This window comes from Carettochelys insculpta, chromosome 6, assembly GCF_033958435.1.
Source record: "Carettochelys insculpta isolate YL-2023 chromosome 6, ASM3395843v1, whole genome shotgun sequence".
NCBI lineage: Eukaryota > Metazoa > Chordata > Testudines > Carettochelyidae > Carettochelys > Carettochelys insculpta.
In genome coordinates this window covers 57,453,102-57,478,925 of record NC_134142.1, presented here as the reverse complement: position 1 = coordinate 57,478,925, position 25,824 = coordinate 57,453,102, and the positions used below count along the sequence as shown (strand labels likewise).

At 42.1% G+C, this 25,824-nt stretch overlaps 1 protein-coding gene across 2 annotated transcripts in view; it reads left to right on the top strand.

Annotated features, from left to right (window-relative positions):
• Positions 1-25,824, top strand: part of FMN1 (formin 1) — a 360,158-nt gene that overhangs the window by 192,661 nt on the left and 141,673 nt on the right. For both annotated transcript variants that reach the window (XM_074996955.1, XM_074996956.1), the window contains exons 6-7: positions 5,224-6,026; positions 9,501-9,651. In XM_074996955.1, coding sequence (XP_074853056.1) covers positions 5,224-6,026; positions 9,501-9,651 — 954 coding nt within the window. The remainder of the gene's footprint in view (positions 1-5,223; positions 6,027-9,500; positions 9,652-25,824) is intronic.

Sequence of the window (25,824 nt, the reverse complement as noted above, 5' to 3'; positions counted from 1 at the left end):
TGGCATGGGAAGCCTCCAGAAGAGACCAGGGAACATGGTGTTGGCTTCACAATCAGAAACAGTCTGGTTGGCTCAGTCATACCACCAAATGTGGGAACTGAGAGAATGCTGAAAATCCAGCTTCAAACACCAGTGGGCATGGTCAACATCTTCAGCATCTATGTGCCTACTTTAACTTCTGCCCAGGAAGTTAAGGACAAGTTCTATGATGAACTTAGCATTGCCATCAGTGAGGTACGTTCCCATGAGCCGCTATTCATCCTTGGTGACTTCAGCGCCAGAGTTGGCAGCGACCAGCACAGCTGGCCATCCTGTCTGGGACAGTTTGGAACAGGAAAGATAAATGAAAACGGACAGCACCTCCTTGAACTCTGCTCCCAACATGACCTCTGTGTAACCAATACCTTCTTCAACGTCAAACCCCAGCACAAAGTTTCGTGGCGACACCCAAGATCGAAACATTGGCACCAGCTTGAACTTGTCCTCACCAAACGCAGCCATGTAGGTAATGTCAGGGTGACACGTAGCTACCACAGCACAGACTGTGACACTGACCACTTGCTTGTGTGTAGTAAGGTGCACATCCAGCCATGAAGATTCTTTCTCTCCAAAAAGGAAGGGAGGCCGCGCATTGACACTGGCAAGACTCTTGACCCTTCAAAGGTATGCGAGTTTGTCCGAGCACTTGAAGAGGCCTTGCCCCACCCGGACAACACTGATATCAGCAAGAGATGGGAACAACTACAGGACACTATCTATAATACTGCAATATCTACCTATGGGAAGAAGACAGTCAAGTCTGCTGATTGGTTTGAAGCCCACACTGAAGTGCTGGCGCCCCTGGTTGAGAAGAAGAGACAGGCACTGGCTGCATACAGGTCCTCTCCCAGTGAGGTGAACCTGCAGGTGCTCTGGTCTGCTCAGAGTCAAGTGCAGCAGGTTGCTCGGCGGTGTGTCAACGATTACTGGCTCCAACTCTGCTCCAAGATTCAGCAGGTCGCTGACACTGGTAACATGTGAGGAATGTATGATGGGATCAAGCAGGCCATTGGTCCATCACAAAGAAAGACTGCCCCACTTAAGTCGGCCACAGGCAAGGTCTTGAAGGACAGAACCAAGCAAATGGAATGCTGGATGGAACACTACTCACAGTTGTACGCCAGAGAGACCGTAGTTACAGAGAGAGCCCTGAATGCCATCAAGCCTCTGCCCACCATGACTGAACTCGATGCTGAGCCCACCTTGGAGGAACTCAGTGACACACTAAAAGCACTCTCTTCTGGAAAAGCCCCTGGGAAAGATGGTATTCCCTGAGAAATCCTCAAATGCGCCAACGGTACCATAGTTTCAGAGCTGCATGGAATACTTTGCCAATGCTGGAGAGAAGGCAGTGTACCGCAAGATATGAGGGATACTAACATCATTACTGTCTCCAAGAACAAGGGTGACAAAAGATTGTAACAACTATCGTGGCATCTCCCTTCTCAGTACCGTGGGGAAGCTATTTGCACGTGTTGTTCTGAAGAGGCTCAATGTTCTTGCAGAGTCTACCTTGAGTCTCAGTGTGGGTTCAGAGCTGAACGGTCCACCACAGTCATGGTTTTCTCTGTTAGGCAACTACAAGAAAAGTGCAGGGAGCAGAACAAACCTCTGTATATAGCCTTCATCGACCTGACCAAGGCATTTGACCTCGTCAGCAGAAAAGGTCTGTTCGCGATTCTGGCTAAGATCAGCTGTCCCCCAACTCTGCTCAACATTATTAGGGCCTTTCATGAAGGCGTGAAGGGGACCATTGTATACGACGGATCCACATCCAAATCCTTTGAGATTCTCAGCAGAGTGAAGCAGGGGTGTGTGCTAGCTCCAGCACTGTTCGGCATCTTCTTTGCAGTTTTGCTCAAATATGCCTTCGGAACTGCTACAGAGGGCATCTCTCTCTGCATGAAAACGGACGGCAACCTCTTCAAACTGTCGAGGCTTAGAGTGAAGACCAGGGTGCTTACAAAGCATCTAAGGGAGTTCCTTTTTGCTGACGATGCAGCTATTGCTGCTCACACTCAGCAGGAACTGCAGTCACTCATACATCGCTTTGCGGATGCATGCGTGGAATTTGACCTCACAATCAGCTTAAAGAAGACCCACCTGATGGGCCAAAACATGGGTAACGAGCCATCTATCAGTGTGCTAGACTATGAACTGGAAGTCGTCCGTGAGTTCGTGTACCTAGGTTTGACGATCTCAGACAACTTGTCACTTGATAGCGAGATCAACAAGCGCATTGGAAAAGCCGCCACAACATTCTCCAGGCTGACGAAGAGAGTAGGGGCTAACAATAAGCTCACTGTACACACCAAGGTACAGGTCTACACAGCCTGTTTTTTGAGCACACTGCTGTACGCCAGTGAAACATGGACTTTGCGCTCAAAACAAGAGCAGCGGCTCGACACATTCCACATGCGCTGTCTTAGGCGCACACTTGGTATCTCATGGCAGGACAAGGTCCCCAATAGCGCAGTGCTTGAGAGGGCAGGCACCACCTCCATGTTCACCCTCCTCAGACAGAGACGTATGCGCTGGCTGGGCCATGTCTCATGCATGACGGATGGCCGAATACCGAAGGACCTCCTCTTCAGCGAACTGGCGTCTGGAAAGAGGCCGAAAGGGTGACATAAATTGCGCTACAAGGACACGTGCAAGCGTGACCTCAGTGCTCTCTCTATCAGTGTGAACACCTGGCATTCGCTCACCTCAGACAGGCGTGCCTGGAAACAGGGAGTGAAGGAAGCTCTTGATATGTATGAAACTACCTTGGTGAAGGAAGCGGAAGACAGGAGAGCCCTCAGGAAGATCTGTGCCGGTGATACCAGACCGACATCTGCCTACTGCTGCTCACAGTGCGGAAAGGACTGCCACTCCCGGGCTGGATTGCACAGCCACAGAAGAGGCTGCTTGAATCAGTCCAACTGATGCGCAAACCCATGATCCCTCGGGATTGAAGGATGCCTACCTCTATAGTAAAATATTTAGAAAATACAAAGTTTTGGGAATTCTGTTCCTTACAATTTAACCTTAAAAGTCCAGAGGAAAAATAGCTGCAAAAATGTTCTGTTATTTCTTACTTATTACTTTATTTCTTTGTTTGTTTGGCGGACTGAATTATGTATCAAAAAATTTTGATGGCAGTGTGTTTATGTGAGATTTTCAATAGTGACAGGGAGAAGAAGTGGGTTTTTTTCCTTTTTTCGTTAAATAATCAGATAGTGATGAATTTCACAGAAATGTTTGACTGATCGCACATTTTCAGTTTTTATCAAATTTGTTGCTATAATACAATATTCTGTGGAACACTGGTGTTCCATGAATAACTCGCAGCTGTGCCTCGAGCATCTGACATTTTTTGATATCATACACTGATGATCTATATTTTCTGTTATTAAAACCAGAAACAGTGTTACTTCTTCATAGCTATGATACCTGATGAACTTACTGTATGTTAGGTTTTTTTTGGGTGATTTTTTTTTGTGTGACAACAGTTTTTTTGAAGAAAATTTTCATAGGTGTCTGCATAAAAAAATATTATTGCTTGGTGTTCCGTGGTCTCAAAAAGTTTAAGAAACACTGCCTTAGAGCGTGTGCAACACTACATCCATTTAAAGCATCCATTTATTTCCATAGCATTAAGAACAAAAATTTGTGATGTGAAATTTGGTATTTCTTCTTTGCTTAGATTTTTTTAAAAAGTCTATCATTTGTACTTATCACAATAAATTCTCTTTAATACCCCTTTCATGTCAAAGTTTGATTTTTATTATCTATAGATTAAATTGCCTTTTGAAAAAATATGGCACTTTAAATCTTTAAACAAAAATTTACACATAAAGGAAACGGTTTTAAATTTACGTTAGTATTGCTTGTTAGGAAGGAGTTTTAATTTTTATATAAAGAGTTTAGAAAAATAATTTTTCAGTTCTTCTTCAAATTGGTGACAAGTATCAGAGGGGTTGCTGTGTTAGTCTGTGTTGACAAAAACAACAAGGAGTCTTGTGGCACCATAAAGACTAAAAGATTTTCTGAGATATCTGTGTGTCTTTTGCCCACTAAAGCTTATGCCCAAATAAATCTGTTGGTCCTTAAAGTGCCACAGGACCCCTCATTGCTTTAATGTTCGATTGTACTCTAATTTCTCAGTATGTTAAGCACGTGCTGTGTATCTGTGAGAGTTAGCACAAAATACGGTGAATGTGACATGAAATCTAGGACCCCTTTAACCAGATATTTGTAATTAAACATTGTCAATAATATAAATAATAATATGAATAATTTAAATTTAAATAATTTACAAAAACACATTATTGATTTTAAGATAAAATCAGCAAAGAATAAAACCAACAAACAAGCAAAAGCACCCCAACAAAAATTAAAATTAGTGAACAGAAAAAGAAAACCAGCTGAAATAAATGTTAATGATAATGTACAGTCAAAGCAAATGTATGAAGGTGAAACATGAAACCAAGGCCAATTGAGAAGAACCGGTTAAAAGAATAAAATGGAGAAAGGATTCTAAAGTTTCATATATAGGCAAAAGATTTTTTTAATGCAGCTGGATAGCACTCATTTATTGTTAGACTGAATTACTTGGCTCCACGTATCTTTCCATGCTCTTGTGGAGGGAAAGTGAAAGGAGGTATTTTACTTTAGCCCTTGAAGAGGTTCAGTTTTCTTTACCGTATGCAGCCCACCAGCTCTGCAGATAGTACTTGGGGAAAGTGGAACACTGGTGATTTCTTTTTCCTACCCATTTGTTCCCTGGAAGGCGCATCTGGTATTCAGATGCTGTGCCTACCCCCTGAACCTGGTTCTGGATACAAGAATTTGAAAACACTGACGTGGCTGCTTCGAGCTGAGAGAGGGGACCTGACATGTTTTCATTAAGGCAAGTTACAGATAGGCCTTACCTTGCAAACTGGTGTGTGTGTGTGTGTGTTTGAATTCGGAGTAATTATTCATTCAACATCTGTCACCAAGGACATTTTTTTTTTACATTTCATAAATTTAATTTAATAGGAATTTTCATAAAAGAATGAAGGAAGTATGGAACTCCAAGACCTGTAAAATTCTCCTCTCTTTTAGTAATCGTTATATCTGCATAAAGCATGTCACATCCTTATCTAATACCTAATTACACACAGTATTTACATGGTGTTTTTTGTTGTTTTTCCACAGTCTCAATTTGAACTCCAGATCTTCCATGTTCGAGGAGAGCATGCTGAGTCAACTTCAAAGCTAGAGGAAACCATTGCAAATCTTAAGGATGAGCTGGAAAACAAATTAAACAGAAGAAACAATAAAACAAAGGATGTCTGTGTGTCCACTGAAGACTATAACCCACCAAAGACTTACAGGAATGTATATATACAAACTGACAGAGAAACCTTCATAAAGCCTGATAAAGAAGAAAATAAACCCGTGAAGAGTAGTCAAATGGTACCTAAAAAACGTAATATTTTTTCCTTAAATCGCAGAAATTCTGCCCCAAATGGCAACAAGGAACCAGATCACTCTACCCAGACTTCAGAAAACCTCTCATCTTGTGAACAGAAACCAATGTTGGTATCACTAACACCACCCCCACCACCTCCTTTTCGTGAACCTTCACTGTCAGCTTTAGTCCCCCCACCACCTCTCTTGCAATCAGGTTCAGCATCCACTCCGTTAACATTCCAGTTGGGATCTGGGTCACTGCCACTTCCACTTCCTTCTGGTTGCGGGAGTCCTCAAACCCTGCTGCCGCCGCCACCACCACCACCACCACCACCACTCCCAGGTTTTGGTCCTCCTGCTCCACCACCCCTGCCGGGCTGTGGGCCACCTCCACTGGGAAACGGGCCACCTCCTCCACCTCCACCTCCTGGATTCTTTTTCAATAGCACTTTTTCTTCAAACCAAGGTCCTCGAAAGCCTGCTATTGAACCTAACTGCCCCATGAAGCCTTTGTACTGGACTAGAATACAAATCAAAGACACCAGGTAAAGAGGGGGTTTTATTTATTCATTTTGGGTGTAATTTATATATCATAAAGATGAGCTGCAGATTATGATGATTTAAAAAAACAGAGACAAAGAAGAGTGTAAGAGAGAACCAGAAGAAAAAGACTATGAAAGGATTTTTTTTTTAAATTAGAAGATAGGTTTTGCTTTAATAAAGCACAAAAATAGATAATAACCAGTGGCTTTTAAAATAGAAAAATATAACTAAAATTTGCAAAAGGTTAAAAGAAAAGTGGTAGTTTGTAGGCAAGATTTACAAATAGAGCAAATAGGCACAGGGTTGAATTAAAAGCCGAGGCTGTTCAGCCAATGTCAGTTCAGTGAGGTTTGTAGGTTATTGGTTATTGGTCTTGTCATTTTAGATTATATGATCTTAGGACAAGGAGTATGTTGTCCTTCAATGGTCCCAATCCTGAAGCTAGGTATCCATGTGTAACTTCTGTGAATAGTTCTGCAGGAGACAAGGGGACATTATGTGTTAAGTATATGCGTAGAATTTCTGGGCTGCCAGCTGGCCTGGAAGTCTGGTAGCCTAGGGACACTCCCCATAGGGCTGCAACTCTAAGGCAATCTGCCTGATAAGACTGTCCTCTCTGACCCTGGAAGCCTTAGTGTTCCCAGCAACCTGCCAGGAGTTTGTTTGTCAAAAGTTCATCAAATCTGACATTTTCAGGTAAAATTTAGATTTGACGAATGGGAATTTTCCTGTACAGATCTGTTTACAACACCAATTGGTGAAAACATAGAAAGATACAGATACTTGTTCTGTTCTGAGTTCATGTTCTGAAAATTACTCTCCAGTTCTGTTCTATGCTCTGTCATTTATTGTGGTTAATTACAGTAGCAAAGACCTCCATATGACTTAGCAAAAGAGGAGGATTCCCTTTTGTTTTGAAGCAGAGTTTTCCTAGCTCAAACAGGAATTGAGGTGAATTTGTATGGTTGTGTAATGCAGGAGGTGAAATTAGAAGGTCACCATGGTTCCTTCCAGCTTCAACAACCTACGTACAGGTTGAATCTCTCTAATCCGGAATGCTCTCATCTGGCAAACCCCATAATCCAGCAGTTTTAGTTAGCTGGATGACCACTTATCATGGGTGTGGCCATGTTTTGTGTGGTCCCATAAAGTATGTTTCTAGTCACCATTCCTGGCTCTCGGTGTTCTGTGCTGTTATTTAACTATAATTTACCTCTAAATGTTTTCTAAGAGCCCAGAAAGCAGTGGAAATGTTGATAATACTGCTAGACAACATAAATTCCCATGGTCTTACAGATTCTGTTGTCCTGCACCTGTAAGGTTCCAAGAGAGCTGGGTTAGAGAGGTTCAGCCTGTACATATAAGTTTGGAGTAAGCATGTAGTAAAATCAGTAAAGTATCACAGACATGATACTCTCTAATCTTGATTTTATACATTACAATAAAAGGTTTAGCTTTGTAGAAGACATTAAATAATTTTGTCTACTGTTAAAATTATTTTGGTTTTATTCATTTTAAAATCACATGACCAAGTTTCCGAACATCTGATAAAGTTTTTAAATGTGCTTCAATCTGAAAGAATTTTACTTATTTAAATCTTTTTGAATTTATTCTGATGAGAGCATCCTTTTTTTTGTGAGGCATCTGATGGAATCAGTAGTTCTATAACCTTAATTTTAGTATAAGACAAATAATATAATTTGGGATCATCAGGATGAAATATTTGGCAGAAAAATAATGTGATTACTAGAATGTCAGTTCACTTTACAGTGAAAAGAATTTCCAACAACAGGAAATAAAATATTTTGGGATGGCGAGTTTCATGTTTTCTGGGCTGTATTCCCAAAATTACAAGTTAGTATTAGGTATGGTGTATAGTATGTAAATGGTACTTAAAAATAGATTTTAGTGACTTTGTAATCACCTATTGTGATCTCCTGCATTCACTGGCTATAGAACCTCATCCAGTGATTTCTGCATCCAGTCCATAACTTCTGTTTGTGCTACCCTATATCTTTTAGAAAGATCTTGATATCCAATTACGAAAGTATTGGCAATCCCATCAGATACACAGTCACATGGTAAATGAATCACAAATGGGTAGAAAATAATCATTTGCATGCTTTTAGTTTATTTCTTTTCCCGCCATACATGACTGTATATTAAATTCTGCTATATATTGCACCTCATCAGCATAATCATTTGGTGACAGCAGCTGTGTGCATGTTTACATAGGTTTTTCCCCTCCACAGCAATTCCACATTATTTCATAACTATTAATAATGCCCTTGCCTCTTAGTGACACCTGCTGGAAGATATGGACTCAGCTTCTATTTAGTAAGTTTAAATTTGTAAGGACAGGATGGGGATAGTTTTATCCCACTACTTCCTTTTCTAAGTATTCAGTACTGAGTAGTTGTGTTTGTTGCATTACGTATTTGATTTCTGAAAATTTGGATAAAGCCAGGAAAGTTGGACTCACACATCCTCATATTTAAACACTAACGAGATGGAGATCTGCACATTCCAGGTCATTACTGGAGGATGTGGGAGAGTGAAACTATCTTCTCTTTAAAAATTTACTGTGTTAAGGGAGCCAGAATGCTAGTAGACCCCTGTTCCAGTTTCTGAAACTTGTCACAACAGTGAATAGAAAGCATGTAGTCATTTTCATTTAATCTGAAGTTAACTGAACTCCAATTAAAAATAACACAAAACTCAATCCATATTTTCCCTTGAGGTTTGGAAAAGTTTGGCCCACTATTTTTTTTTTAATTTTTCATTTGCATAGTACATTCTGTTGTTCTAAGTAGATCAGCCAGAAGAACACAAGGCTTCAATATTTCCATCCATATAAGGCGGGGTGAACCAGATAGATGCTTTATGTACTTGAGCATTCACAGGTATGGCCACTCACTGCTCCCATTGGCCAAAGTTTGCTGTTCTCGGCCAATGAGAGCTGCAGGAAGTGGTGGCCCTCTAGCAGCTCCCTTTGGTCAGAAATATTGAACCTATGGCCAGTGGGGGGGTGAGAAGCCGTGCCAGCAGAACCTTAGGTAAATAAAGCACCCGGCAGCCCGCCAGGGGCTATCCCTGGTCAACCACATCCAGCCCCCTGCTCGCTTATTGTCCACCCTGTCCTACCAAGCTGTTAAATAACCTCCTAGCTACAAAGTAGACATGTCCTCGCTAAATGAGAATCCTTTTGAAAGACTGCTTTCACAAGGAATTTTCCTAACATTAGCTGGTGAACCCAAATTGCAGTGCAGTACAAAAAATAGATAGCGCTTTTCGATAACTAGTAGGCTTCTATAATTTAGATGAGTACTTGAATATTGTAGTACTTTTTAGTGCAGTGTTCTGCCTTTTCTTACAGTGTGCTGGCTGTACTCAGCTGCTGTTCTGGGTTTTAAAATCTAATGAAAATAGATTTTTATAAATATTTATAGTAAAATTTTAATTTTCTTTGTTTTTAGCAAATCATCTATACCAACTTTATGGGACTCATTAGAAGAACCTGACATAGCTGATGCTAGTGAATTTGAATATTTATTTTCAAAAGATGCAGTTCAGGAAAAAAGAAAATGTTTATCAGAGTCTTATGAAAAGAAAACAAAGGCCAAAAAGGTACTCATTATTTTTCATAATTTCATTCTCTTTATTGTGTTCATATTTCTTTAATTTAAAATGAGTAATTTACACAATGGTTTACAGTTTGATGGAAACTGCCTACAAAACTTGAAGATATGAAAACAAGAATTGTTGTTATAGTAGTGAATAGTAGATAGATTTTCTGTTTTGTTTGTAAAGGAAATATCAAACCACCGTGCACCATCGTCACATTGCTGTTTTTACAAAGGATCCTCTGCATTCCATCTTTCTTCATATTTAAAATAAAACTTCAAAAAAATGTGAAAAATGTAACTGGTGAATGTGAGAAGCTTAAAGGAATGAGTGTATGTCATATTACACAAATGGTTGAGTCTATGCTGATAAAAAAAAGGTTAAAGCCCTTTTTGTTTTTACTGGAAATTTCCCATATTTTAGAAAAGCTTTTATTAGCTTCTTATTGATTTTTTTTTTCATTCAAATTTTGGACCACTCGTACATAGATGATACACTGGTTGTTACAAAAAAATCCAACAGATTTTTATTAGATAGATGTGTTTGTATTAATCATACATTAGTCTAAGTGCATATGTGAGGCTGTCTGTTAAAATAAGGCAGTATAATGAAAGATACACACACGCCCGTGTGAGCATATATGTGTATGCTGTTAATGTATAGTTCATGAAATAAATCACAGCACTATACTATTTTTAATTTTTAATACTCTTGCTTTTCTCTATTTATTGCTTTTTCTGTGTCCTTCCATATCCCACTTTAACCCCAATATTTTACCCAAACAACTGTAAAGTTATTTTTCCATTGATTTTTTTTCACCTATTTTAAAATGTGTATAACAAACACTGACATGTTCCCAGGGAATTTTAAACAAAGTAAAATAAGAAAAATATGTCCTTGAGTATGTGGTGGGGTGTATACTTCAAATATATTTACTATTTAAAGCAAAAAATTTTAAATCATTTCCTGTATTTATTTGTGAGGCAGGACTTGATGTAGTCTTTGAGGAAAATTTTATAACACTTCCCAATTTTGCTTGCTGTTTTGCCTCCCTTTTCCATTCTTTCCTCTTTCTTTGGTGTCATGGACATGCTCCTCTGCCATTTTGGTTGAATGTTCAGGGTCAGTTTTAGGGGGCAAACAAAGAGGCGGTGCCACTTTGGCCATTTTTTTTCTCTCCGCTGATTGGCTGCCCATGTGGGTTGTTTCTTTGTTCTGTTTTTTGCTTGAGTTTTGGTTTGTTGTTCAACACTGAAAATATTTCCCAGCCGAGCAGGCAAAGTGCCTATGGCTGGCCCCACTGGTTATCCTTCACAAACTTGCACATGCTGTCTTGTTCCAGCTGGGTCCTCTGAACGTTCCTCTCTCATTAGTCCTTTTGGAAGTTCCTGGCTCCTCTCCTGTTAGTAGTTCTTGCAGTGGGCTAGCGGCCTCAGTCCTACTGATTGCTGCAGTCTCTGAGTGTGGTTCCTCTTTTCTCTTATGTTTCCTGTTAAGTAGCAGTAGCTATTAATGAAGGCACCTAGGATGGCTCCGCCTCATTTTTGGTCATTTCTGTGGTTATTCATCTTTTTCTGTACAAACAGGAGCCAGCAATAAGTGATCTGCTATCTCCATATCGGCAACCAACAACATCTCTACAGACAACCAGTGGTCTGTGGACCACAGTTAGCAAACAGTGAGTGCAGAGTAAAGCCTTGTTGATTCTGGCCCATGAGAGGAGGTTTAATTCTCACAGCTGAAGACAGGCTTAACAGTCTACAGAGTCTATTCTGCTCTTAGTTAGAGTAATCTCAAACACACAAATTGTATTTGACAATTGTATTTTAAAGCAAAATAACTGGAGAGGTGTATATTGTGCAACATAAATGTGGCTGAGTTTCCCTGGCTGAAGCCACAAGAGGGCACCTTGGATATAATCTTTGCTCTTGTTATACATAGAAAAACAAATAAGTTTGTCACCCTCCAGATATTTAAAACACTTTGGATCAGAAATTATTTGTCTTAACATAATAAATGATCCAAGTTATAAATAACCATTAACATTGATGAAACTCAAAGTAGTGTGTTAGTAGAGTAGAAGATTGCTTTTGTTGTCTATATAAAATCATTTTAAGGATAGTAGACTATTTGGGTTGTAACATGTTTACTATTATTATTTATCCAGGACACACCTGCTTGTATGAGAAAAAAATCTGCCTCCCATTTTCTACTGTAAAAAAAATCATTTAGAGAATGAATAATGCTCAGTACTCAGTTTTATAAGTAAACTTTATTAGTGCAATAGTGCAGGTTCCTAATACCCACTTTCTATATTTGCTTTTGCATAGTCAAATACTGAAAGGGAGGATTTACTCTACATTTCTCGACTTGATCAACAAGAAAACATTTACTATCAAGTTGGAAAATACAGACTTCAAAGATTCTTGAACATAAATGCCATTAATAGAGGCTGTATAAAGAAACTAGGCAAATATTTTCCTTTTATTTACATTTCCTACTCAAGCTCATACATGTTATGTCACTGAAATTCAGGTATATTGGACCAAAATATGGGGAGCGTTAGTCATCTATTCTGAAGAGAAAACACGTATTCCTGTGCTGTCTTCATGTACCCCTTTTGGTAAACAAACCATGAATCCTAACTTGTTATGGCTAATACAATAGTCCTCTGCTGTATTTTTTTAATTTACTCTTGTTCAGAACCTATTTTTGGATCGCATTACATGCCTGCACAACAGGTGGCAAATAATATGAGATTCACTTTTCGTGGAAAACCTTACTGTTTTTTTCACAGGTCCCCTCTAGACTGGAGCCGTAACTTGAAATAACTTATGCAATTTGCGCAGTGCAAATTGCATGAATTATTTCAAGTTAACTTATTTCAAGCTTGGTGGCACCAAAGTTCGTAATAAGTGATTATTTTGGAGCTTAGTTGTAGATGTGTGAATTACAATGAAATTATGTAGTTTAATTTATTCATGCCAGGTATTTTTTGTGATTTTTTTTGCCTAAAACTATGATATAATTGTATTTATGTTCATTGTTATTGTGCACAAGACATACCACCAATCAGATTCACGTTGTCCAAAGACTTTTGCCTACAATGCAGAGGCTGTGTAATTTTTTGCAGTGATTTCTGCATTGATCCCAGTTATTTATGGTGAAATTATAGTGTATCTTTTGGGAAGAACAAGTCTCTGGTAAATGGTTAGTTACCAGTTCATAGTAGAACTTGAAAATCTTACAGACAGTATGATCTCCTTATATCATCTTGTGTTTTTCATTGTCTCTCTGAAATCCCAAATGTCTGCTATCTAGCTCCAATGGATCAATCATGGTGGGCTCCTTGCAGTCCAACAGGGAATTATTTTACTTAGTGACAGTGTTGTGTGTTAGTTGATGGTAATGGAAGGCTTATGGTGGATTTATGTAGAGCTGTTAGTTCTTCTTTTTCATTCCCCTTCTCACCCTCCCAACACTCCACATCCCTCTTTTAAAGTAACCTAGACAAATCTGTCTAGGCAAACATTTACCTCATGCTTGTCTTAGTGCACATTTTACTATTCTGGGCTTGAGAATCTCACAGTATCATAAGAGTACAGCACTTCTTATTGTAACAAAAAATAAAACTTTAAAAAAATAAACTTTTATGCAGCCTTGAGAAAAGATATATTCTGAATCTTTGCTATAGAAGCTGATGAGTTCATTTCAAAGATGTTTTTATCTTTTTAACTGATTCCTTGTGTTACTTCCTGAGCTCCTTTTTCAAGTGCTCATGAGCAATGAAATCATCTAGACCAAGATGTCTTTCAGCTAGGGCTGCAAATTTCAGGGTGTTGGAGTTTTGCATTTGGAGTATTTAGAGGATTATTTTAGATGCATGTTTAACATGTCATTTAAGTAAAAATTCAAAATGCTTCAGAATTGATGGTTGATTGGAGACTGCTATGAATAGGGCCCCACCAGATTCACAGTCCATTGTGGCCAATGTCACTACTATAAGTTTTGAAAGTAGGTAAATGTCATGTTTTCAGCTGTTTAAACCTGAATTTTATGATATTGTAACCGTTGAGTCCTGACGCAAAAGAGGATTGGGAAGAGGTCATAAACCTATTGTAGGGGATTTTATGGGATTGCCGCCCTCACTTCTGCGCTGCCTTCAGAGTTAGACTCCCAGGCAGCAACCACAGAGCTTACTGCAGCCATAGGAGGTCCCCAGAGGTAGAATTGCATCTGATCTCCTTTGTTATGCGAGGAGCACCCCAGTAGTTGTCCCTCCCCAGCTGGTCAGGACTAACACTTTTTCTCTCTGCAGAAAGCTCTGTACCCACTGTCCCACATTCACATCTTGCCCCTGTTGCATTGCAGCTGCAGGGGGAGAAGAGTATCATTGTACAGGGTGTGCCCACCTTCCACATGTAATTGTAACCTTGTTTCAGTTAGAAAGACGTCATGTGAACCTTGGCAGGATTTATTTATTGACACTTTACAGCAGCAAATAACAGTGAGAGCTCAGCTTCCTGATTCGTAGATATGGGCATCTGAGACTGTTTTGTAGGGTAGTGATCTCAATTGGTGGCCTTGAACTTGTGCCCTGCAACCTTAATTTAACAAAAAAAGTGAAGGAAAATCAGGTCTGATTTCAGATATTAACTGAATGTCAGCACGGAGCTCCCAGAAACTGTCTGTCTCTCTCTCTTCATTCCCTGTCTCTGAACTGAAAACACCTGCCCATGGTTAGAAACCACGCTCTCTGCATCCCACAGACTTTAGTGGAACGGTCAGACAGCGCCAAGCTAGCCGTGCAAGATGGGGGATTCTGCCTTCCACTGAATTCCAGAACCACAGCACAGGAAAACTACAGTCTGCTTCTTTCACGGTACTTTTATAGGCAGGCGTTTCTGGACTGCAATTCTTTTCAAAGCCAGGAATTTCACTAAGTGAGGTTAAATACATCATCAGCAGGTGCATTTTTTCAGGATCAAAAATATGCACTGCTTTTAGGACCTCTGTTGCAGGCTGCTGAAGCATTCAAGCTGTTTTTGCTACATTATTTGACTCTTCCCCCAGCAGTATTACTGTCTGGGCTTCTTTGCCGTGCAAGAAAACACCTGAAGAGCACTGACATGTAACTCAGCAGGGTCAGGGTGATTTTCATTCGACTGCCCTTTGGCCCAGATTGGTACATCCATCACTTTGTTAAACACTTTGTGAAAAATGACATCTTGAGATTCAAACCAGTTACTGAGTCGTGGAATCTTGTGGCATTTTTGGTTGCAACTGAACTTCTTCATTCAGGTGAGCATCTTGTGGAAGGGTTGACAGGTCTGATCAAACCTGCATTTTTTATGTCTGTGTCAACAATTCTGAGAGAAACTCAGAGTATTACTTTGGGTGAGCTGGATGAAATTTCACAGCCCAAAACCAGGAATTTCAATGAGTAATTACTGGTGCTGGGGGGACATGCAGGTTTTTGTGTTCCCCAGTTTGTCATGTTGGCAGTGTGCTGCCTGGATTGAAGTTTGTGGCCATTATCTCAAACTGGGCACCCAAAATTAATGGATAACTGATTTAATGTCTTCTTCAATTAGTGGCCCTGTGGATGCTCCACCCTATGTATACTTGCAGCCCCTGCACATTTGATAAGAGGTATCTCATAGCAGCGTGTTTTCAGCCTGTGCATGAATGTTGCTCAGTCTCATGCTCTGTGCTAGTGTTTATATCGCTAAGTTGAGCAGATATCCTGATTTCCTAGGACATAAAAGCAGTCCTGTAGCACTTTAAAGACTAACAAAATAATTTACTAGGTGATGAGCTTAAGTGGGACAGACCCACTTCTTCAGATCTGGAAAATTCTGACACAGCAAGAATTTAACAGAAAGATAGAAAAAAATTAAATGAAAACTGACGAATCAGGTACATAGGACAGACGCAGAGGGGGAAGAAAATTACTTACTGCAAGTGTCTGTTAAGGTAGGTGTGTTGCCTGCAATCACTATGAATATCAAATGGGGGAAACTGTCCTTGTAATGAGTAAGGAAACTTGTATCTTTGTTGAGACCAAGGTGTGAAGTATCAAACTGGTCGACAGATAGCATCCATGCACAAGGGTGGCTCAAAAAACCCATCCACTCTGTTGACAGAGTGCATCCGCAGAGCAGCTCTGTCAACAGAAGGGCATGCGCAAGCCCACAGGATGGTGGTCACATGGACAGTAAGCCCTTCTGGGTTGGCTAGCCTCATGCGCCATTAAAGGGCCCCTCCCCAACAGCCACTCCCTGCAGCCCAGAACCTGTGCATTCCCAGGAACAACACAGGCAGGAGCAGCAAGAACACGAGGCCTGAGGCAGTCCCTTGCTTCAAGCACTCAGGCATGGATCTGGACCAGGCCCCAGACATGCCCTGTACCCTGGAGGAGCTGCAGCAGCTGCTGCTTATCTTGGCAGCTGCAATCACCCATCTCTCCACCATCACTGGCCCTGAGCCCAGCATATTGGTGGTGTCTCCTGCCCCGACCATCGGGTGGGTACCCAGCCAGTGCCAACTTGTGGGTTCAGGTCATCCTGGGCAAATGGGATGACCAGCACTGGGTCCAGAACTTTCGTATGTGCAAAGCCACATTCCTTGAGCTCCATGCTTGGCTCGCCCGCACCTTACGTGGGAGGACATAGAGTTATGGCCCCTTCCATCCCCATTGAGAAACATGAGGCTATGGCCCTATGGAAGCTTGCCACCCTGGACTGTTACTACTCGGTTGGGAGTCAGGTCCACTGTCAGGGCTGTAGTCATACTGATAAGGCACCTTGGTTCTCCAGGGTAGCAGGGGTGGGGCTTGCTTTGGGGGGGACTCCTAGGGAGAGGATGGAGAAAGGGGGGGACTGAGAGGAGAGCCCTATCCCTGGGGGAATGCACTCTCCCACCATAGCACGTACCAGTCATGGGGGGTGGCCCTAGGGGAGGGCAGGAGGTCCCCGGGGGGGGGACAGAGGGCTATGGCCACCCTCTGAGGCCCTTATGTGTATGCCCAGTCTCTGCCCCTTGCAGGATGTCCAGGCCATCAATGACATCCTGTTGCAGAGGGTTGTCCAGCTCGGGGATGTGGATGCAGTTGTGGCTGGCTTCATGGCCCTGGGATTCCTAAATTGCATCAGTGCACTTGATGGGACACACATCCCCATCTGTGCCGCAGACCCCAGTGCAGCCCCATTCATGAATCACCACAGGGGGTACTACTCAGTCATCATGCAGGCCTTGGTGGACCACCAGGGAAGCTTCACCAACATCTGCATTGGCTGCTCGGGCCAGGTCCATGATATGCGAGTTTTTAGAAACTCAAACCTCTTCCAGAAGATGGAGGAGGGCACATATGTGCCACAATGGGAGATGCCTGTGGGGGACAGCACCATGTTGCACTGTATCATGGGGGATGCAGCATACCTTATCCTGCCTGGCTCATGTGGCCATATACTGGGCACCTGGACACCTCCAAGGAAACATTCAATGCCTGCCTCAACTCGGCCCGGCTGCCAGTAGAATTTGCTTTCAGACATTTGAAGGGTCGATTTAGATGCATGCTAACATGCCTGAACACTGGGGAGCAGCACATCCCATATGTCATTGGCAGTTGCTGTGCTCTCCTCAATATAGTGGGGAGCAAAAACAAAGACTTTCTCCAGGGCTGACTGTCCACCCATGCCTCCACATATGAGGAGCTGGGTGCAGCACCCAACCACCAGGCCAACTGCAATGGGGTGTGGATATGGGAAGCCCTATAGGAGCGCTTTGCCCGTGGCCCCCAATGACCTGCCTCTTCCCAACCACAGGTCCCAAACATCCATCCAGCCCTCACTCCCTGCACCAATGACAAGGGATGCGGCGGTGAAGGAGGGGGTTATAGAACCCATTGTTTACTGCATACAATGTATCACTTACATATCACAGAAAATATGCTCCTTGGACAAGAACTGTGCAGAAACCTTCAACAAAAGTAACTATTTACATATGGAAAGAATGGGGGGGCATTAGCAGAAAATAATTGGAGAGGGTAGGGGGCTGGGACCCACAGTGTCCATGCAGTCCCCTTCTGCCCTGAGTTTAGGGACCACATTGAGGATGGGAAGGAGCTGGGAGGAGAGGGATGTGCAGGAATTGTGAGGGCTTTGGCAGGCTTGGAGTCAGCAGCGGGACTTGAAGGGCTGAGGGTCCTGGGGGCACAATGGGGGCTGGAATAGGAATGGGGCCTGGGTGCTAATGGTGGACACTATCCAGCCTGCCAGGTCAAGGACCACCTGGGGATGGATGACAGGGCAGGGGACAGAGGAAGGGGCAGGGTGGATGGGTGTGGGGGCAGCAGGGACAGCGAGGGCAGGGGGATGGTGTGGACGGGACGTGGGTGCCTGGGCTTCCTGGACCTGTTTGGTTTCCCATCAGTGTGTCCAGGTGGCCCATGAGCTTGGCCAAGCAACATTCCCTCCATTTCTGGCCCCTCTGTTGAAGTGTCTAAGTCCCCCTGGTGATGGGAACCTGCTGGGGCTCCAGGTCTGGCTTCTGCTTGCTCTGGGATGAGGGGCTCTACCTTGCTGGTGTCCAGTCTTCCCTCACAGGGAAGCTATCATCATCCCCCAGGAGATGGTGGAGCTCCTCATAGAGGGGGCCCAGGGCTGTGGCTGCCCCTGACTGCTACCTCATGCCCTGCATCCTCATATAGCCCTGATGGAGCTCTTTCACCTTTGCCCACATTTGTTCCAAAGTGCAGGCAGGGTAGCTGCACTCCTCCAGGGCTTCAGCAATGAGGGCATACCTCAGGGCACTGTGCTACCTGGCTGCAGTGTCCAGCAGCACAGACTTGTCATCCTACAGGGTCAGCAAATCTTTCTACCCTAGACCATGATGGTACCCACTTTTTCTTGGGCGGGATGGGCACTGTGTCCCTGGAGGGCCAGAGCGGCGTCTCTGGAAGCCTGGGCTATCACTCTGGCTGCTGTGGTTGGGTGCTGGGGTGTGGCTGTAGACAGCATGGAGGCTGGGTGCTTCCACACTGTCTGCTTCCTGGAATGGGGCTTCCTTTAAGGCCTACTGGAGGACCAGAGCATAGAGCCCTGATTGTGGTGGAGAGAGCAACTCCTGGTCCCAGCTGGCCGGTACTGTGGAGGACCCTCTCTGTTGACAGAAGGGTCTACACTACACTTTTGTTCACAGAACTCTGTCAACAGAGTGTTATTCCTGAAAGCTGAGAGGGATAACACTGTTGAATCAAATGATGGGTTTTGTCAAGATTCTGTGTGTAGATGCTCTGTGAGTTTTGTCAACAGAAGGCCACTTCTGTCAAAAAAAAACAAAAAAACTCTGTAGTGTAGACCCAGCCAAAGTCTCTGGCTACAACTATACTAGAGTGTTTTGTAGACAAAACTGGTGTTTTGTTGAAAAACCCCTGTGAAGCATCTACAAACAAAATGTGTTTTGTAGACAGAAACTGTCAACAAAAAAGGCCCTTTTGTTGACAGAGTGGATCAAAAGATCAATCTGCTTTTATATATAGATGCAATCTCAACAGAAGTTTTGTTGGAACATTTCTTCTGACAGTAATTTCTGTAGATGGATGCTGCTAGTGTAGACGTAACCTTTTTGTTTTAGAATATAGGTTTTCACACCTTGAATGCTATGGTCTGCTTCATTGAAATGCTCATTGACAGGTTTATGTGTATTCACGTTCCTAACGTCTGATTTGTGTCCATTCATTCTTCAGTGGAGTGATTGTCCAGCACACTGGCAGCAATGCCCATATGCTATGTATATTGGACAAACTGGATAATCACTTTGCCAAAGAATGAATGGACATGCCAGTTTTGTTGACAAAACCCTCTAGTATAGACATAGCCCTGATGGTGTTGGTATTGTTCAATCAATTTCTATCATGATAGTTATGAGGAGAGGCCTCCTGACCTCAGCTGCCAGGATTTCTTAAGGCAGTCCAGAATATGGTCAAAGATCTACCTTCTGATGGCACCAAATTATTTGCTGAACACAAATGAGATTGTTTAGTATTTTCCAGACATCTACAGAGATTCATTGCAGTGGTCCATAAACCTGAATTACCCACCAGGAGAAGTAACAACACAAATCGACAAGGCCAGCCAAATACCCAGAGACCAGCTACTCCAAGATTGGCCCAAAAAAGCCAAGAACAGAACACCACTGGTCATCACGTACAGCTCCCAACTCAGACCACTGCAACAAATTATTAAAGACCTACAACCTATTCTTAATCAGGATGCTACGCTCCAGAAGGCCCTGGGTGACATGCCTGTTCTCTCCTACAAACAACCTCCCAACCTCATGAGGATCCTCACTGACAGCCACAGTCTATACCCCAGGAACACCAGTCCTGGAACCTTTCCCTGCAACAAAGCCCGCTGCCACCTTTGTCCACATATCTTCTCTGGAAATACCATCACTAGACCTAACCAGGTTACTCACAGAATCACAGGCACATTCTCATGCTCCCCTACCAACATCATATATGCCATCATGTGCCAACAATGCCCAGATGCTTTGTATATTGGACAGACTTCTAACTCCCTTAGACAAAGGGTCAACGGGCACAAAACAGACATCAAAACACTCCAGATCCACAAACCAGTTAGTCAACATTTTAATGGAATGGGGCATTCTGTCAATGACCTCAAGGTATGTGTGTTACTGAAGAGGAATTATCGCACCGTTTTGGAAAGAGAAGTGGACGAGCTGACTTTTATACACAAATTCGGCACATTAACACATGGTTTAAATCGTGATGGGAACTTTCTGAGTCACTATAGGGGCTTGTCTGCATACTTGGCTCAGTCTAATTCTTGACCTTCCCCCCAACCCCTCCACTCTCTGATTTGCTCACCTTGATTATCTCTTTCTGATTTGTCCTCCTTGCTGACTGTTTTTGGTTCTCTGTGCCTTCAGTAATGAGTCTGTTCTGGTCTGGCTATGGTCTGAAGAAGTGGGTCTGTCCCACAAAAGCTCACCTAATAAACTATTTTGCTAGTCTTTAAAGTGCTCCTTGACTGCTTTTTGTTTTGATTGGTCATAAAGTTTGGCATGTATGCAAGTTTTTGCACTATGAATAGGTTGCATACCTGAACTTTTAAGTGCATAGGTGTTTATGCACTGAAAAGATTTGAGTGTATATGAGTTAAAGTCTGTAAACACTTCAGCTGAAATTAAAAAGCAACAACTTCCTCTGAATTTTAATGGTATTAGAATACTTATCTTCTTTAGGTTCCTTTGGAAATCCTAGACTTCATAGATATATGCCAGGCTAACATCTGTGACACCTGCAATCTCCCCAAATGCTCATCAGTCTAGCAAGCCTTGCATCCACTCTGTCATATGTTGGATTTGGGCACCTAAACTTTTGTATACCACAAGGTTCCTAGTTCTTCCTTCACCTCAAACTGTCACTGGCCTTTGTCTGCACTACCTCTTAGCAGACCTAATCCATGCAGTTTGAAAACCGATAGGCACAGATTCATTACTTTGAAGCCACAGTCACACACCCACACACACGCCGTATGGGAGTTGCAGAACACAGATTTGTTGCCCTAGACTTGATTTCAGCTGTAAATGCAGAGGAAGCTGGAAGGGAGGTAGAACTAGGAAAGTAACCTTGAGGTGCAGGAAAAAAAAATGGGTTCACCTGGCATCAAACTGGAATGCCATATCTGCATGAAAGATGCATTTTAGAGGACAAGTGCTGTTCAGTGATTCTTTACATCTTAACATTTCTAAGGCTAGATGTATTTTTAAAATATGTGTTCATCTTTCTTATGATTCTGAGGATTTACCAGGAAGATACTCATCTCTAAGGAAGTTACTATTTTCTATACCACTTCAAGGCAGTGTATGCCAGGAAGTACATGATGCCATTCTTTCTTCATCTTACAGATAAAAATGGGTAAATGTCAGGTAATTTGTGTCATGTGTATGATATCTGAATGAAGGTCCATCAATCATATTTGATCCCTCAGTTCAATGATTATCATATCAAAGACACAGAATGACAGGGAGGATAACAACTTTTCGGTTGTCTATTATCTCTAACTGACTGCAAGTAATTATTAACATGTATTCTCATTTAACATGAGTGTCAATGTTATGAATGAAGAGCATTATTTAAGGCAAAAGGCTATGGCTGTCAGCACATTTTCTATCTAGTATATGAAATTATGATTGCTTCATTTTGTGGTTCTGCAAGAAAGGCAGATATTGCAAAAATAGTTGGCTACTTCACAGGTTTGAAACCCAAGGAGTGTGTTCAACTTTGTACAGAGAGGTAATACACATGGCTTGCGTTAAAGAATTCTGGGGAATGTTCCTCCCAGCTACACCCTTTCCTTCTGTTGATTGTTCTATGAGGAGAAGAATGTATTGTTTACCATCAAGTTATGCACTCATGTAGGGTGTAGGGTACGCCCTTTAGCATCAGGTCTGCCTACGAGTGGAGGTAAAGATGGCAGTTGCACAGGAGCCCAGCATTTCAAAGGAGACAGGAGCTCCAGGCCCCTTTGAAATGAGGTCTCAGTGCTGCTCCATGCAGCTCTGAGGGAGGTGTGGGGGCCAGCATCAAACTGTATCTAAGGGCTGACTGTCCTAGCCCGGCCCTCAGCTTTCTGCAGTTGGCTCTGTCCCTTCTGGGGCATGGAGCTGGGCCGCTCTGCCATCTTGCCTGTGGGCCTGTGATAGCTGTCAGCCCCAATGTTCAGCATAGATTGAAGCTGTTAGTTTTCATGTAAATATATTCTTTAAAAAGGGATAAGTCCTGTCTTACTTTGAGCAGAAGAAGAAGAAATCATGGCTGAGGCTTTGCATCCTACATATCCTTTGTATCCTACATTATATCCTATTCCCATGAGCACACATAGGAGGTGGCAATCGCATTGTGGAGCACACTTAGCTGATCCTCTTACCAGAATTTTCCTGACAAATGCTTGGGAATAACTATGCTATACAAGCTAAATGGCTGGGTATGGGTGTCGGACACTGTGGTGTGCAGGCTAGCAAGTTAGTGACAGTTTCTCCCAACACGCTCAGATGTCATGAAGAGAACCTGTGTGCCAGTATATGGAAGGATTTTGCCTTTAATTGCTTAAGTAATCTTAAGCTGTGTAGTTTTATGTACTATGCAGTGTTCTAGGCAAAAAATTAGGCAGAATGATGAAGTTTGTCATGCAACATTTAATGGGCTGTATTTCTGGCGACCTTAGAGAAATGGCCTTTAGTGGGGATGTCAGAATAATTTAGCTAATTGCAGTCAAGCATGAGTTCTTCTCTGCTGTTACAATATATGATAGATGTTAGAGAGACGTACAAGGAAATCTTTGCATCAAATCAAGTAGCCTAATATTTTTAACTGGCAGTCAATAGATATCTGTTAGAGCAAATTATTTTATGGACCGGGGATAGAAGAATAAGACAGCAGCGGTGTTCACATTCTTGTTATTTAGCCAGTAGACACAGCATCCATTTCAGTGATATGTTTATTCTCTAGAGAAGAGACAGACTATTGGCTGCAGCAACCAGTCTTAGACAGACTCAGCCAGCTGGCAGAACAGCATCAGCTAGGAAGTCAGCTGCTTACCTGTCTGTGCCAGCCACAGGCAGGAGACACAAACTACTGAGAGGCAATTCATGCCAGGTCATCTTTAACAAATACAGACTAAGTACAACAATGGCGCCATTGCACAGTTTTGTTTCATTGCCTTTTCTTATTAATAACTTGGAGAAGCGCTATGTCTGTTTTCTATATAAAATTTTCAAATAGAGTTTATAATTCAGTACCAGCACCTTCCCAAAACTGACCATAACTGGAAGAAGGGAGGTGCCGTGGAAAAGATATTCCCTGTTTCTATTATTGATTTTATCTGGTTGTTGCCAAAGATCTTTCATTCTTCATTGATTCCAAATTCTGACAAAATTCCTTACGCAGTTACATAGCGTTCCAACTGTACTTAAATATGTTTTGTATCTCCTAATTGAGCTATTCAGCTGTCTTCCTGATACCATTTTTGCTATCTAATGAATAAAATATTAACCTTTAGTCACAGAGAGATTTGATTTGGCTGAAGCTATTTCAAGCAGTCTGAGTCAAGTCTAGTCTCTAGTAATTGTGACCATGTCTACTTATTTCCATAGAGCTTTTTTGAAAAAATATGAATCTCTGTTTTTATTTTAAAAACATATACCATTAAAATTATTTGCAATTTTTTTTTACAAAAGTTACAAAAAGAAACATTACCTGTATGAGCTAATTTGTTCGTGTCTGGAGTGTATATTGACAACTTTCTGAAGTACCCTAATGTTTTCATTTCAAATGTCATGTTATCTCTATGTGGTATAATCTGGAAAGGTTTTACCTCAAACTAAGCATGTCTAATGGGGTTTATGACAACCTGTGAATTTACCGCTGAACAAGGTCAGCCTGGAGGTCAGTGAATGCTGTACAAATTTGCGTACTAGTCAAGCCTGTAATTATCCCAGTTAGAAGTTAATGTGCTGCCCAGCTCAGCAGACTCGTGTACAGCTTCAAAAATTACTGTCATGATCTGGGAATTTGCTAACATTTACCAAGAATCACATTTTACAAGAGGGGATGTGTGCAAAGTGTTCATATGCAGTTACTTGTCGCAGAGTCATTTTGTATATTCAGGAAATTCAGAACATGGATTCTGTCCTGTTCAAACAAAACACATAGAATAAGAATACAAAGTTATTCTAATAGCTAACATGCAGTATCGTATATAGTGTGAAAAGTCTTTCAGGATATATTTTATTTGCCATACTGGCATAAAATATGCTGTATGTAACATAAATAACAATCGTTATATTGAGTTGTGAGCCTCTGTTGCACGGTCACAAGTAGCTTCTAAGATTTTTGTTGGAAGCTCCATATATTCTTATGTGTTTGTGAAGTGTCTGGCACACTTCTAGCACTTGATAAATAATAATTAACTTGAATTTATTTAGACAAAAATGTCACTAGTCTTTCTCTCACTATCATGTTTCCCAAGTCCCATTTCACTTTTATATTCGTAAATGACTGAGTGACTGCTGTGCTAAATGTCCCTGCATGGGCCCGAAGGACAGGAAAATAAATAGCAGTAAACCACTGTCTGAATTAAGAAGAGAGTTTTTTAACCATATCGTACTCTGCAGTTCTCATTTATTGTGAGGATCACTAAGTAGATTATTGAGGTAACAAAACTTTGATATCAAGATTTTGTGGTTTGGAAAAGTTTAACTTCTGATTTCTATTTGAATGCCTCTGTTAGTGAGATAAAAATTGAGCTTCCGTAGCATTTCCCCAGATGTACTGAGCTGGACACCACCAGTAAGCATTTACTCTTGTGTACTTCCAGCCTTGTTGAAATCTAGATCGAAGAGAAACGGACTTTGGTGAAGTTTTTGAATTTTCCAACTAATTAATGAGAGATGGCCCTGAGCCAAAAACCTGAATGTGAAAGTTCTCTTGAATTGTGAGGACGTTCCTCTCTGGATCTGAATTTGTGACTTGTTCCTATCATATTTCTCTGATGGTACAAACCAAACCACAGATACAAGCATCCCAAGACTTGTGGGAAGTTTGGTTTCAAATCTGAATTTGGCATCTCAGGCCTATCTGTGCCTTCAGCTGAACTAAATCTCCAAAACTTTGAAGGTTCACCTTTTAGTATGTTATGTATGTACCGATTCCCACTCTGATATAATATATACACTCATCCCATGTTAAACGAGTACTTTACTTACAAGTACTCACTAAAACGAGGGACACACATAGTTACCTTTGCTTACTAGATGAATGAACTCCCTTCTGCTAATACGAGCCTTACCCCCTGCCTGTGGCCCCAACCCACCACAGCCTGAACCCCCCTTCCCACCCCACACACCCAAACTTCCACAGCCTGACCTCCCCGCTGGCCCTGCACACTCAGACCACTGCAGCCTGGCTCTCCCCCCACTGGCTCCACGGCCCCAACCAGCCGCAGCCTGAACCCTCCCGCCAGCCCCACAAACTAAAACCACCACCACCACCTGATCCCCCTGCCGGCCCCGCACACCCAACCTGCTGCAGCCTTAACCCCCCCGCTCACCCCACAGCCCCAACCTACAGCAGCCTGAACCCCCCAA